General features: G+C 41.8%; 1 protein-coding gene across 2 annotated transcripts in view; it reads left to right on the forward strand.

Annotated features, from left to right (window-relative positions):
• Nucleotides 1–15,492, forward strand: part of ZNF407 (zinc finger protein 407) — a 386,314-nt gene that overhangs the window by 309,955 nt on the left and 60,867 nt on the right. The window contains exon 9 of one of the 2 annotated variants that reach the window (XM_070420472.1): nt 11,703–12,667. The exons of the other annotated variant lie outside the window; for it this stretch is intronic. Coding sequence (XP_070276573.1) covers nt 11,703–11,716 — 14 coding nt within the window. The 3' untranslated portion in view covers nt 11,717–12,667. Of the gene's footprint in view, nt 1–11,702; nt 12,668–15,492 lie in introns of those variants that run through there. 2 annotated transcript variants of the gene reach the window in all.

The following is a 15,492-nucleotide window of genomic DNA, read 5'->3' on the forward strand; positions in this document are numbered from 1 at the left end:
GAAGAAGTACATCATTTGAATCACTCTTTTTTATCAGACATATTATTTGCTTTTCAGTTTCAAATTTGCTGATTTAAAAGATGTACTTTTTTGTGAATTGTCAGAAAGTGTGAACAGAGAGATATTTTAGCCCCATTTTAAATTTTTTATTTACTTATTTACTTTGTGTATATTTTATTTCTAAATAACATACATTTTAACAATTAATGCATGTTTCATAACAATTCATATGGTTCTCTTTTTTTGGATTGAAACTAAAAACTAAACATGATTTTAGTGATTTGGTTTATATTAGACATGCATTAAAAATTAAATACAAAAAACTAAGCATAAATCTGGCAAATGAAAACATGTTTTTAAAAGTAAAAATAATAACAATAAAGCATCCTAGGAAATAATGACTAAAATAACATAGTTTTTAAGCTTCATTTTTGAACAGCTAATCTATGTTGCTATCTTTGAGAGTGAGATTTCTAAATATATTTTAGTTCTCTTTAAATGTGCTTAATCATACAAAGTGTGATTGGCTTTGGATTAATACTATTATAGTTCTCAAAAACAGTTTTTCACTGAAAAACTGTGTTTGTTTTAGTCCTTGAAGCGAGAGTTAGTAGTATAAATGGTTTACCTCATCAATTTGACTAGCAGAAAAAGCAGGTCATTCTTGTCACCTGACAGGTAAGATTCTGCTGTCCCACTCATTGTCCCAAGCTGGATGATGCTGAAGCCATTCCAGGACAATTCCTTGTTTTTATCCTGTGTTTGTGTAATCGTGAAGAAGGGGACAAGCACTTTTGTGGATCTTTCAGGCCAGTCTCTTCTGTATAGTTTGCTTTCTTTCTTCTAGTGAATTGTATCACCTAATTTTAGCTGAAATTATTACTGGTTTCATGTGACCTGGGAGAATTAAAAATATTGTTCAGTAAGAAGACCCAGTCATGATGTTTTCCATGCCAGCCTTAGCCGAGCCATTTCTTAATTGCAGCTCGTTTGGGAATTTTAAAGTGTCATTTTTGTTAGAGCTGGACTTGGCAAAGTCCACAGAGTCCTTCAGTAGAGTGTGATGTGAAATGGCATCATTTAAATTAAAAAATAAATCTGAGAAATGTTTCAGCCCTGAAAGTCATGGGCGCTCAGCACCAGCTGCAGCAGCAGGGTGCAGCGCTCCCCTCCCCCTCAGTGGCTGTCCCTGTCTCTGTGCTGTCATCTGGGTAGGGGCCAGGCCCAGGCCACACAGGCTCACACTGAAAGGAAGCCCTGTGCAGACACACAGGTCGGCAGGCCCAGGGTTTGCAGCCAGCCTTTCTCAAGTTCCCTGTGAAGGAAGCCGGAGCGGCACTGCTCTCAGAGCAGGACTCCCGCCCCTCGCCAGGCCTTTGTCTCCACCAGCCTCCTTCAGTGCTTTAGTGCTTTCCCCTCTTCTTAGGAACTCTCAGCCCCGTTCCTTTGTACTGTCTTTTACACAAGAACACTGGAAACATGCTATAAATCCATACCCACAGAACAGAGGGGGACACAGAGTGACCTCAGAGGTCAAATAATGAAGTGCAGGGCTAATGGTGGGAGCCAGGACGCCTCTCTCAGTGGGCAGAGGGGAGCCAGGCGCCCCTCAGAGCTGGGACTCCCCATCACCTTTGTAAAGAAGGAATTCTCTTCTGTCTCGCGGAAGGTAGCATTTTCCCTGCTCCTTCTCCTTTCTGCTTACCTTGCTCTGTTTAGAAGAGTAAATTCATCTCATAATCCTTTGTCCACTAATTTTGTCTAATGGGAGCCTTTTCTCATTGGTACTTTTTTTCATTTCAAGTGCCGTGGGAATATCCTGTCTTTCTGTTATTTATTATGACCTTCTGCTTGTTAATCCGAGGTGTCCACTGACATTCACCTGCTCTTAGTCTTCATTACTCAGACTGTGCAGTTTATTTATAAAACATGTTCCAGATTGCTGGCTTCTAGCTGACTTTCCCCCTAGTCTCTCCTTTCTTACACAATACTGTGTATCCATAGACATCACTGTTGAGGTTTTAATTCTGTCCAAATTATTTGTCTAGTTCTGAATTCCCGTATAGAAAACTTAGAATTTCAAGCAATACCAAATTAATTTATCACTTTATCATTCATTCTGAAATATTATATTTGGATTTTTGAAAATTATATTTCTTAAAAAAATAACTTATCACATCCGTTTGTTATTAATCGTAAGGAAAAATAAAGTTCACCTTTTAGAAGAGAGGGAAAACAAATGTTAAAGAGTATGAGGGGGCGTTAAAGTAACAATACCTCGAAATTTCTAAGCATCTTGGCTGTGTGTAAGAAAGCCATGTTAAAATGTAGATAACTTTAATTAGAAATCAGAAAACAACAGCAAGAACACCTGGCCTTAAAATAAGATTTCAAATCAGTTATGCATTCCAGAATTAAAGTCAGAAATAAAGAAGAAATACCATAACTTTGAACTCTTAAGGTGTTTTATGTAAAGGTGTTTGTGTTGTTGTTGTTGTTTTCAGCAGGCAAATTAGAAAGCATGCCAGCATATGAAAAGGACGGGCACTCAAAAAGTTGGAAAGCAAACTAAAAAGGTTCAAGTCTAGTTAGCCATTGTGTTGCTGTACAGAGCAGACACAACAAACAGATGCAGAAGAAAATGAGCAATGGCATTATGTGGCTGATAAACAGAGGAAGAATATTTGACATAGTACATAAGCCATTTAGGATGTTTTCAGCAGATACGCTTCTGTCAGGCAAACACATTTGAAATCAGATACTTAAGTGAATCACTGGACATTGTAAAAGCAAGGACACTGACGAATGAAAAGCCCATTGAACCAGGAGCTTATGGGTCTGGAAGCTGGTCCTATTGCTCATGGTCCCTGTTATAGGTGAGCACTTAACCCCTCTCTGCTTTAATTCCCCTGAAATAAAAGATAATATTTTAATAGATGAGCTCACTGCGTCTTCTCAGAACGATGCACTGTAATTTTCTGAGATTACAAATAATACTGCATTACAACCCTAATCTCCTGGTAATCTCTTTCATAATTCTTAATTGTTGAGATTTTGAGGAAAGCACAAACTCAGAATATTGGTACTTTTCTAAAAGTTTGCCTACAGTTTCCAGGGAATCTGAGATCGTTGTGAAGGCCAAGAATAACTGGAGAATGAGACAGTTGTACAGAATAGGATGCATGGGGAGTGGACAGTAATTCTAGGAAATTTTTCATCAGATTTAATAGAGCACATGAACAGATATTAAGTTAGACAATTTAAAATACACACCAAATGAGAATCTCTCAGTGGGATTCTCTAGGAAGCATTGTTAGAGCAATCACAGGGCATTGTAAGGAGTTTTCCTAGAATTTGTTACTCAAAAGTAGTATCTCTACCCCTTGCCATTAATGAAAAATCATCACTTAAGTGATCAACAGCCCTGGAGGCCAGGGAAGAAAATCCTTGTTCATTTTAGAGCAGTGACTAACTTGTGAATAGAAAGACTGTGTAACTTAGTGGCTGAGAATCACATTTGTGATTCTCTGTGCATTCTTGGTAGCTGATGGCATCTCACACTGGGTATGTTCCAGGCACTGTGCTGTGCCCGCGGACATTCTCTCCTTTCTTCCTGAGCATGGCCACAGTGCTGCGCTGTCAGTGGAGATCAGGAGAAGGTTGTGCAGGGAGGCAGGGCCCAACCAGAGTCACCCCACAGTGTGCCCTGGCTTCTCAGTGCTCTCTGGTACCAGCCGTGGCTCCTGGCCCTGGAGACAGGGCCCAGCTCTCAGGAGGATAGGCAATAAGGAAATCAATAATAAATACACACCACCATGCCATGTTGAGAAAGAGGTAAGAAGAGAAGCAAAACAGAATTGGATGAGAGAGGGAGTCTGCCTGGGAGGGGCTAGAACTCTTTCCATACATTATCAGGGAAAAGTCTCTAAGAAAATGATTCTTAAGAAACAGTTTTATTGAGTAACAGTTAAAATACAATAAACTGCATGAATTTAAAGTGGAGAATGTGATGAATTTTGACACATGTATAAATCCTGGAAATAGTCACCATGTTGAAGATAATGAACATACCCATCTCCAAAGCTGTAAGGAAGTGACTTTTGAGTGGAGACCTGAACAAAGTGAAGCAGGAGCTGGAAAATGTGTCACTGAGAACAGCATGTGGACCCCAAGGGAGAGTGAGCTTGTGGGTGTGAGGTGGGCTGCAGCGATGAAGGACCAGCAGGCAACTCAGGGCTGCACAGGGTCTGGTCCTCAGGGGAGACACCTGGACAGCTTTCAGCTCCAGCTGATGTAGTGATGCATATGTATCAGAAGTATTAGAGAGATGTATTATATGTATTACATATGATGTAGAGATGTATAATGTATCAGATGTCTTATAGAGATGTATTATATAGTATATGTCATGTGGAGATATGTTATATCATATCTATAAAGAGATGTATCAATATCAAATGTTTTATAGAGATGTATTATTATATATCATATATATGAAGTGGAGTTGTATTATATAGCATATCTATATATATAAAACCCTAATATGCAAATAGACCTAACGGGCGGGCGGCGGGGGGGGGGGACAACTGAACAACTGGTCGCTATGATGTGCGCTGACCACCAGGGGGTGCGCGTGGAACATGGTGGGCATCGGCCGCGTAGAGATGGTGGAGCATGTGAGAGGGGACACCAGACGAAGGCGAGGTGCAAGTCGCTGTCATTCGGGCGAGCCTCTGGTTGTTACTGAAAATTCTTTGCTCCCACGCACCACAGTCCGGCTACTCCTGAGAGGCCATCAGGGCTGGCAGCCGCCTCTTGCACCCACTGCTGGCAATAGCCCCGCTTGCACCTGCTGCCGGTGTTGGAGCCACCACTTGCAGCCCCTGCTGGTGCCCGGCACTGGTCCCTATCGCTCGGCACTGTCAGCGGGTGGGAGCGGCGGCTGCTGACCCTGATTGCCCCTGAGGGCTTCTCCACCTCCCCCTGCTCCTGAGGTGTGATCAGGGCAGCAGCCACAGCTTGTACCCACTGAAGGCGCCAGCCCTGCTCATACCCACTGCTAGTGCTGGCCCCAATTGCTCATGCCGGCAGTGGGTGCGAGCGGGGCTGGAGCCATCAGCGCATGGGAGCGGCGGTGGCAGGAGCAGAGCTGCTTGCAGACAGGGAACTGGGGGCCGCGGCAGGAGGGGCCAGGCGGGGGTGCAGAGGATGGGCTGAGACCCTCTCCTGTGCCCACCGCAGCCTCACAGCCCACAGTTCCTTTCAAGGTGCACGAATCTGTGCACTGGGCCCCTAGTATGATATAGAGATGTATTATATGTCTGACTGTTGTAAAGGTGATGCTACAACTGTGGAGACAGGTGACTTAATTCTGGGTTGGTTCATTGGTGGAGATGAGTTCTGAGTAGTGAATGGAAGGCAGTAGGGAATGTGTTTGAGGAACAGGAAGGACTTGAAGGGTGGAAGTTGTGTTCTTGTTGAGGGCTACTAAGACAGGACAAGACCTGAGGGGCTTGTAGGATTGGCTCTCAGGTTTGCAGTTCTCACAAACGATCTTATCCACAACCAGACATAATCTGACCAAGTCACAATAACTAAATTGTGCAAGATAATGGTATAAACTGGAATGTTATTCTTCATATAATAGTGAAGCAGACTGGAATTCTCATGTCAGCCATCAACACATCTTCCTGTAGAAAGCTACTTGTGAACCCATTCATAATCAGTGTTGCTTTACTGAGTTGGAAACCAGATCAGGTAACAATTGAGTTAAAGTGGCACTGGGATCCTGGAAGTGTCTCCAGGATGCCCCTGACCTGAGCACTGGGGGGTGCGGTGTGCCAGGTGTGTGTCCTTTTCTGAATGCCACCTGGGGTTATCTGTCACACCCCCAGCAGTGCCACAGCCTTACCTGCCAACAGGGTCACACTGTGTCTCAGATGTCCCTGGGTCAGCTGTGAGTCAGCCCTGTTACCTGTTTCCTCTGGTGGATGCTCTTCCATGCGGGAGGCACATTTGGCCAGCCTCTCTGGGATGTGTTGCATTAATTATATTAACTGCTGGGTTGTGGTATTTTTTGTTGTTTGTTTTTTTGTTTTTTGAGTGGTTCACTGTCTTTTTTCTCTATCTTCTTAATGGAACAGTAGATGAGGGATTGAATTTTGAAATTGTTCTAAGGAGTAAACAGGAGAGGGTTACAATATGTTATTCTTAATAGAGATTAAGAACTTGGAAATGTCACTTTGTGTAAACATAAAGATATTTATGAAGCAAGTATCTAATTAGTGAACTCCTGATGTCTGCATTGACAGTTCCTATCTCACGAGTAATGTGGAGATGGGCTCTGCTGTGGGACGAAGAGGGAGCTTTCCCATTGGCCGGTATTGAAACTCTCTGAACCTCAGCTTTCTTGTCCTTAGGCTGAGTGATAGTACAGATTGTCGGGATGTAAGAGGTGATACACGCAGTGCTCCTCTGGCTCATGCTGGGCACTTCACAGACAGCAACTCTTACTGCCATATAAGTGCTTTGGGGAAAATGGTTATCATTGTTCTCACATGAAAGTGCATTTCCCACTGCTGCTCCCTGTCCATGGTGGAAGGGACACCTTTCTCAAGATGAGTGTGAGCGTCATCTGCTTCCTAAGCTGTCCGTGGCACCCTTGGGGAGCACTGGTCAGAGAACCACTGTATACTCGCCACTTTGAGTGCTCACGAGTGAGTGTCAGTACTGATGGCACATTTAATGTCAAGTGTTTATTATGGTCCTTGTTATCTTTGAGAAACCCCTATACGTCCTGGGGTCAGAGCAGTGTCAGAGGTCAGGAAAGGGGACCAGTGCCCGCGCGCGCACGTGTGTGTGTGTGTGTGTGTGTGTGTGTGTGTGTGTGAAGAGTGTCAGACAAAAACAAATACCCAAGCAAGCTAATTGGAGATAGTGGTAAATATTCTAAGAGCAGGAAAGCAGGGTTTGTGAGGAGAGCGGTCCAAGAGGTGACCTCCAGTGGCTGACGCAGAGGCCTGAGGAGAGAATGCCTGAGCTATGCTGGGCTCGATGAGGAGTTGGCAGAGCCCTGGAACAGGAGCTCTCTAGGCAGAGGGTCGGCTCAGGAAGCAGCACAGTCAGGCACCCTGCCTTCCTCCTGAGCCCACGGTTTGAGTTTGGACTCCTGACCCTCTTGTAGCCCCTTGGGTCTAACACCGTCTCTCTTTGGTTAGACAGAACAGTTCTGCCTCTTTAACATGCATGTGTCCATCCCACATTTGAAAGGAATTCTCAGTTGATTCATGTCAGTGTCCTTTTGTCCCCTTGAAGGTGTGTTTCTGGATGTCTTTGAAACCTCTCCTCTACACCTGCTGTGGACTTGCCAGTTTTGGCTTCTCCCAACGGAATCCCCAGGGAGTCCCTTTGTTACTCTTCTGGGCGAGCTCTCCCAGCTGAGCTGTGCTTTAATTAGCTTGCCTTGCTCAGTGGTAGTTTCTGGGTTTAAAACTCACATGGACTGATACATTTTCTGCCATTTGTCATGTACGATGAAACTTTAAAGTACAAATGAAAATTTTTGGATTCAAGGTTTCTCCGTAAGAGAAGTGATCAGAGTCACAGGCACGGTGCCATTTGAGAGCATGGTGGCCTCAGTGTGGGCCTTGTTGGAGTGAATGCACGTGGCAGTGGCCGTTTGCACCCTGCAGTCTGGCTACTTCATGCAAGTTCAGGGCCTAAGTTTTGTGTGTGTTTGTGTAGCATGTTTGACCGGCTACTAACACCACAAGTGCTTACACTTCACACTCTAGTTGTGTTACTATCCCTGGTTTTGTAGAATTGAGCATCTGGGGTTTTCTCTGAAGTTGAAATCCTCTAAGAAGACCCACCCTTAGTGAGGTAACAGTACCTCTTCATTGCAGGCTTAAACCAGGTAATACCAGTAAAAGCTAAACTCTGAGTGGAGCATCTGAAGCACAGAAAGAATTCAGGGAGTGTTACTTCCTTTCTTACATCTTCTCTATTTTATGACCTCAGGCTAGGGTCTTTTATGTGATTTACACTTTTTAACTTTTGTGAATTTCATATTCATAGAGTCCTTTCGTTCCTCACAACAGTTCTGTTATGCTTACTGTGTCCATTTTGCAGTTGAGGAAACCAAGGCCTTAAGATTTTGGGTCCCTGTCCAAGATGACACAGTTTGTAAGTGGGATGCATGTAGCTGCCGGCCGTCTATCTGTAGAGTCTGTGAGTCTGTGTTCTGAGCCATTTGCCGGAGGAGGACATGGTCCTGCCCCAACAGAAGTTTGTAAAGTGCTCAGAAATTCCTAGGGAGAGGTTTCTCTGGGTGTTTAGTTAGGTTTCGAAAAAAGTATTTACTAATCTTGGAGATCAGAATCAATCACCCATCCAGCCCCTGTGTTCTTTTGCCAGTTCCTGTGTACTCCGATCGGGCCTCACTTGCATTATGAATTTACATTTCTGTGAAGTTTGGAGAACAGCAGTAGTTTAGTTTGGGCCTATGAATGGTAACACAGTTGGAAAACTAGGTTTGTTAGGTTATGCATTTAACTAAAAAGAGTTTTCATCAGAGCCTGGAAAACCATTTTCTCTATGATGCATCCTGTTTTCATTGCTTATTCAGTAAACACTTAAGCAATGAACCTTGTTTACAATTTCCTGGCTTTTGACACAGTATCAGTGATGTGTCTTTCTCATACTGAAATCTATACATCAGGAATCTCATTGATGGGAAGCACTCAAACTTTCTGTTGAAAATTCCCGAGCACACAAAAATTCCCGTTGCTGTTTTCCTCTATTGTTGTCTTCAGGGACTAAACCATTTCCCAATGTACCCCCAAACTGTAAATGTCTCTAATTTAATCTGCCAGATCCCTAAGTTTCCTGGGCGTGGGCACCTTGTTTGTCTTTCCCACCTGTGAACTATCCAGTGGCCAGTGTGGCACCTGCACCGAGGAGGTCTGTAGATGTCTACTGTAGGAGTGGGTGAGTCAGGACCTCGGGACCGATCCCGGCCCTTCCGCTCATCACTCCTCATCCTCTCTGCATCCGTAGCTTCAGCCACTGAGACTCCTGGTGAGGACAGCTCTGCCAAGCCCACTGCCATGTACTGAACCCTCTGGTTCCACCTCTGGGAAGCCAAGACTGCCCGGTTTTCCAAGGCTAGGTCTGCTCTTTTCAGCTCCCAAAGCACTTGTGTTTACCCCTCCTTAGCATCTACCACAGTGCAGTGAATTGGCTGGTTTAGCTGTTCGTCTCTCCTACTGCAAACCCTTTGAAGGCCTGGTACCTGGTTAAGTAGGTTGTTGAATGAATTAATGAATGAATGCCACTAGCATCTCATGTTCCAACATGGAAATCTTAATTGATCACAGACTATCAATTATTCCCTGCACTGCAACTGTTTCTTATTCTTTTGTGAAAAATGGCTTATTCTGCTCTGACACTGAACATCTAGTCTTCATTCTACATAGAATCCTAGAGCCACCAGACTTCACTCCAGTTTCCTTGTAAAATCCTGCCACCCTTTCTTTAATTCTAATTTTCTTTCTCCTCCATTAATTAACCTTCATTACTTTTTCTGCCCAGAATAAAACATTCCAAGCACTGCAACAAACCACTGGGATATGTGTTGTTTTGAATATCCAGTTCATTAAAAGACACTCTGAAATAGGTAATGATTTGGTTCACAAACTTTGAGTACATTCCAGCACTTTAGAATGCTAATTTGCAAAAATTACTTTCTTCCATTCTGGCTTTTCACAGTCTTTGGAATATGGGTCAAAATGAAAGCCTGTGCATGTTGCCCCATGTGATAATCCATTTATAACTTTGGAAATCATTGCAGCTGGCCTCTTTTGGGAGGATTCTCTGAACCTGCTTGGTTCTTGAGTGGGACATTTTTCAAACCATTAGTCATGTTAGTAACTCTTATATGTTTGTTACCTTTCTTGGTCAAACACTGATATAATTGCTAGGAACTGACCATATTTTTAAATTTTTTACATATCAGAAGAACATTTAGTGAACTCTCATTTTTCTACATTGTAGTAGATCTAAATTTTATAGTAAAATTCCTTCATTCATGTAACTCTTGAAATTTGTTAGGAATAGGAAATGTTAATTGATAGCAAATTATTATACATTTTATTGGTTTTATATTCAGCTTTTCAAACCATTCACATCATTATAAAGCAGTGTTTATGCTAGTTAATATTTAAAATTAGAATGGTTACATTTTGCCACGCTTTGCAGATTTTACACTGGAGAATTTAATATATGTTAAAAAAAAAAAAGTATCGCAAAAACCCTCCCATCTTTTCATGAAAAATTCCATGCCTGTAAACATATAAGTAAAATGACCAATGCCTGGTTGAATTTGGATTGCTTTTCATAAAAAAAAAAAAAAAAAAGTAGCCAAGGTCAAAGGCCAGGCATTTAACAGCTGCCTGCTGACCTTGAGTGAACAGGAATATTTTTGGCGCCCTCTTGGGGAACAGGAATGGGTTTTGCTGTCATGGTCAAACTTGTCAGTGCCTATAACCTTTATTGCCTGCACCTGCCTTGTGAAACTGATTTAGACGATTATAAGATAAGCACTGGATATAAGATGAGAAGAGGAAGCAGAGTAATTGTGTAACAGACTTGCTTATGTAGCCCATTGCAGCGTACACAAAATGATGGGGTGCAGTAGTCTATGGGTAAAGACTCAGTCCTTGAAAGGATCACGCCATAGAGTCAGATGGCACTGTGCCTATGGTCACCTGCATATGACCTCCCTCTACCTGACTGTGTCTTGTATCTGATACATCAGTTTTATACCCCATCAGCTTCTGAAAGCTGGAAGACACTTGCAATAAAAACACTTAAGGAAGTGCCCAGCTGGCATGGCTCAGTGGTTCAGCATCGACCTATGAACCAGGATGTCACAGATTGATTCCTAATTAGGGCACATGCCTGGTTGTGGCTTGATCCCCAGTAGGGGGTGTGTAGGAGGCAGCCCATCAATGATTCTCTCTCATTGATGTTTCTCTCCCTCTTCCTTCCTCTCTGAAATCAATAAAAATATATTTTTTTAAAAATCACTAAGGAAGTGAATGAAGACAAATCTGATGATTGGTTCAAAAACTACTTCATTTCTTTGTAACCTTGGAGTTTTTTCTATGTTAATAGGCTAATAGTAATTCATCCTGTTTTGTCAGCTAAGAAAATTTTGGGAATGCGTGTGAAATATTTGATTCAATAACCAATCTTCTGTTTAATTTTTTTAGCTCTTTTGAACTAGCTTCTTATAACTAAACTTGTAGATTGCTTTTTCCTTTTTTTTTCTATCTTTCTAGTTCGATTTATTTTTAGATCTTTTTATTGTCTTCCATTACATACACCTAACTCAGTTTGCATTTTACAGTTGATGGTGAAGCTTAATATTTTCTTGCTTTTTGATCCAGTGGATTCTCATTTACCAGATGTACCGGTTACTAATGCGGATTTTTTCAATAGAAGGAGTTACACATATGTTGATACATATGTGATTTGATATGTATGCTATTTTGTTGTATTGACAGCAAGCTGCAAAACTTCATATGTCAAATTTTCTGAAGGTGTTAACATCATAAATATTTTTATGCTTAAAAGTGTCGAATTTCGTGCCAAAAACAGAGCATTTACAGGAAGTTTTAATTCATTACTTTATTTTGAAGAAAAGTGCTGCTGAACATTATCGTATACTTCAGGAAGCCTTTGGTGAACATGCTCCATCTCAAGATACTTGTGAACACTGGTTTAAATGCTTTAAAAGTGATGATTTCAATGTGAAAGACAAAGAACATCCAGGTCAACCAAAAAAGTTTGAAGACCAACAATTTTAAGCATTATTGGATGAAGATGCATGTCAAACTCAAAACAACATGCAGAAAGATAAATGTTGCTCAGCGAACAATTTCCAGTCGTTTACAAGCAATGGGAAAGATTTTAAAGGAAGGAAAATGGGTGCCACATCAACTGAACGAAAGACAAATGGAAAACGGAAAAGTCATCAGTAAAATGTTGCTTCAATTGCACGAAAGAAAGTCTTTTTTCATTGAATTGTGACTGGCGATGAAAAATGGATTTATTTTGAGAATCCCAAACGCACAAAATCATGGGTTGATCCAGGTCAGCCATCAACATCGACTCCAAGGCCAAATCGCTTTGGAAAGAAGACAATGCTCTGCATTTGGTGGGATCAGGAAGGTGTGGTCTATTATGAGCTTCTAAAACCAGGTGAAACTGTTAGTACTGATTGCTACCGACAACAAATAATCAATTTGAACAACGCTTTGATTGTAAAACGACCAGAATGGGCCAGAAGACACGGCAAAGTAATTTTGCTTCATGATAACGCACCATCACACACTTCAAAACCAGTTAAAGACACGTTAAAAGATCTTGCCTGGGAAGTATTAACTCACCCGCTGTATTCACCAGACCTTGCTCCTTCAGATTACCACTTGTTCTGATCGATGGCACACACATTTTCTGAGCAGCACTTCAAAACGTACAAAGAAGTGGAAATTGGGTCTCTGAATGGTTTGCCTCAAAACAAGAAAAGCTCTATTGGGACGGTATCCACAAATTCCCTGAAAGATGGGGGAAATGTGTAGCTAGCGATGGACATTACTTTGAATAAAGCACTTTTGATGTTTCTCTTGAAATTATCGTGTTTTATTTGATTACAAAATCCTCATTATTAACCGGTATACCTGGTATTTCCAGTATTTCTCAAAGTCTGGTACACATGCTGCTGATACCACAGTCACTTGTGGAGGTTGTCTGCCCAAATTCAGAGTCAACCGCAAGAGTCCGAATGGCTTTGAGTAGGGCTCAGAGGGCTGTATTTTAGCTATATATCCCTGTGATTCCATAACTTTAGAGACTTTTAAAAATATGTGTGTGTGTGTGTGTGTGTATATGTATGTATGTATATATATATGTATATATATAGATATAGATATATAGATTATATATATAGATATATATAATTGAGAGGAAGGGAGAGGGAGAGAGAGACACATCAATGATGAGAGAGAATCATTGATCAGCTGCCTCCTGCGCACCCCATACTTGGGATTGAGCCCACAACCCGGGCATGGCCTTGACGAAGAATAGAACTTTGACCTCCCAGTTCATAAGTCGATGCTCAACCAACTGAACCACAGAGGCCAGGCTGGAGATGTTTTTTAGATGATGTTCTTCCCTTTTTACTCCTGGTCTCTTTCATTCAATACCGTGATCACCAGTCTCCCTAGTTCTTCCTCCTCCATTCCCTTCTCATTCTGCTGCCATCACTTTGCTGATTTCTACTCTTGGAGCTGACATATCCACAACTACTGTTAACCTTCTCCTTCAAACACAGGAATCCATGTGGAAACATTTAGCACATGACCAGGGGACAGAGATGTGTGTTCCCTACCCCCAACTTCCCCCTGCCATAAATCTCCCTCCTCCTAGGTTTCTAGTACCCCTTTCATGCTTTTTACTGCCCAAGTGTTGAAGCAAGAGACTGCAGCTTCATTTTGAGCCCCGATTGCTTCACCACCACTCAGACTCTGTCACACCGAGTCTGTACAAGCTCCCAGATCCAGACAATGCACTGCTATTGCTTCACACGCACGTAGCTCCTTGCTTGGTGCAGACACGGATGCATTGCTATCTTCCTGGTGCTCTGACCTGTTCTTCTTACATAATGTCCCATTCTCACCCCAGTGATTTTATTTGCAATGAAGTCTATTCTATTTGATAATAATATATCCAGTCTTGTTTTTTTAATTAATGTTTATGTGGTCTGTTTTATCCTTCTTATTTTTTTCCTACATATATTTGAAATGAAACAGATATTTCCTGGACCAGATTTTTTACATTCTCCTTGCCAACCTCCATCTTTTAGTTAGTGTATTAGACCACTTAGACACACCATAATTTTGATATGTTAGGGCTTGCATCTGCCATTTTAGTTTTGCTTCTGTTTGTTCTCTGTTGTTCACTTTTCAGGTTTTCCCTGCCTTCCGGTGGTTTACTGAACACTGTAGATTTTAGTTTTGATTTTGAGTGTTTCACCTTGTATAGCCTTTTCAGTGATTGCTCTCAGTATTGCATTACCTATGCATGGCTTATCACAGCCTGGTGTCAGCGATTTAGCAGTCTGAGTGAAGGGACTTGGCCTCCCTTTCCTACCCTTTATCATCCCTCATTTGGAATAGACTTGTGTACCTACACACATTGAGAACAACATCAGACAATGTTATAATTCCTGCTTGTGTCATCAGACATAAGTTAGCGGACTCAAGAGGAGACTTATGACATAAACACACTGCAGAACAGGCACTGAGTCACTAGCAGCAGGTTTTCTGAAGCTTACTTGATGGTACTTGTACCAACTACTCTTGGTTCCCTAAGGCAGGTCTGCTATAAGTGGTTCGGCAAACACCATCAGGACAGACATTGACAACTGAATATCCTTTTGCACTTTCCCAGTATTATAATTTTTGCTAGATATTGCCAATTTTATAAAACTTACAGTGATAATTGAAACAAATTATGGTATATTAGTTTGCTAGGGCTGCTGTAAAAGAGTACCATGAACTAAGAGACTTAGACAACAGAAATGTATTCTCACAGCTCTGGAGGCCAAAAGTCTACCGTCAAGGTGCAAGCAAGACCACCTCCTCTGACGTCTCTAGGGGAGGAGCTGGTCCATGTCTCTGCTACTTTCTGCAAGTCCTTATGTTTGTGGCAGTCTGACTGCAGTCCTCACATGGCATTCTGTCTGTGTGCATGACTATGTCCACACTTCCTCTTCTCACAAGGACACCAGTCATGTTGACTGAAAGGCCCACCTTACTCCAGTATGAGCTCAGCTTAACTAATTACTTCTTCATTGACTCCATTCCCAAATAAGGTCACATTGTCAGACACTGGGGGTTAGGACTTCAATACATGAATTTTTGAAGGACACAGTCCAACCCGTTACCTATGGCAATTGAATTAATTTATCATAGTACATATAAGTATTCATATAGACATAAGTATTCAGAGATATATTCTAATAGCTATTATGGAAGGACTTTGGACACTATAAATCCATGCCAATGCGAGGTGGAATGATGTGCCCTCAAATCCTGTGTACCCCGTGAAGATGCCATGGTCCTGTGGTATCAGGCAGCTTACTGCACAGCTGTGATTTGCTGGTCCTGAAACACTTGCCACATCACTCTTTAACCACAGCTTTAGTAAGCATCAGCTTTCAACTCTTTCATTTTGAAAAATTTTAATTACCAATATAAATCTTAATAATAGAGTTAAAATAGGAGAGATCTTAAAAATAATGTCATCGACATATTTTAACTTGCTATTCATTTAAAGATGGCTCTAAGGACATCTCACTTTTTTCCAAGTATCAACTTACTTTGGGCAACTTTACCTGGTTGTGTTAATCATGCTAAACATGAAACT

This window comes from Myotis yumanensis, unplaced genomic scaffold (genome assembly GCF_028538775.1).
Source record: "Myotis yumanensis isolate MYYU_CA2020_CCGP unplaced genomic scaffold, mMyoYum1.0.hap1 SCAF_7, whole genome shotgun sequence".
NCBI classification, from domain to species: Eukaryota; Metazoa; Chordata; class Mammalia; order Chiroptera; family Vespertilionidae; genus Myotis; species Myotis yumanensis.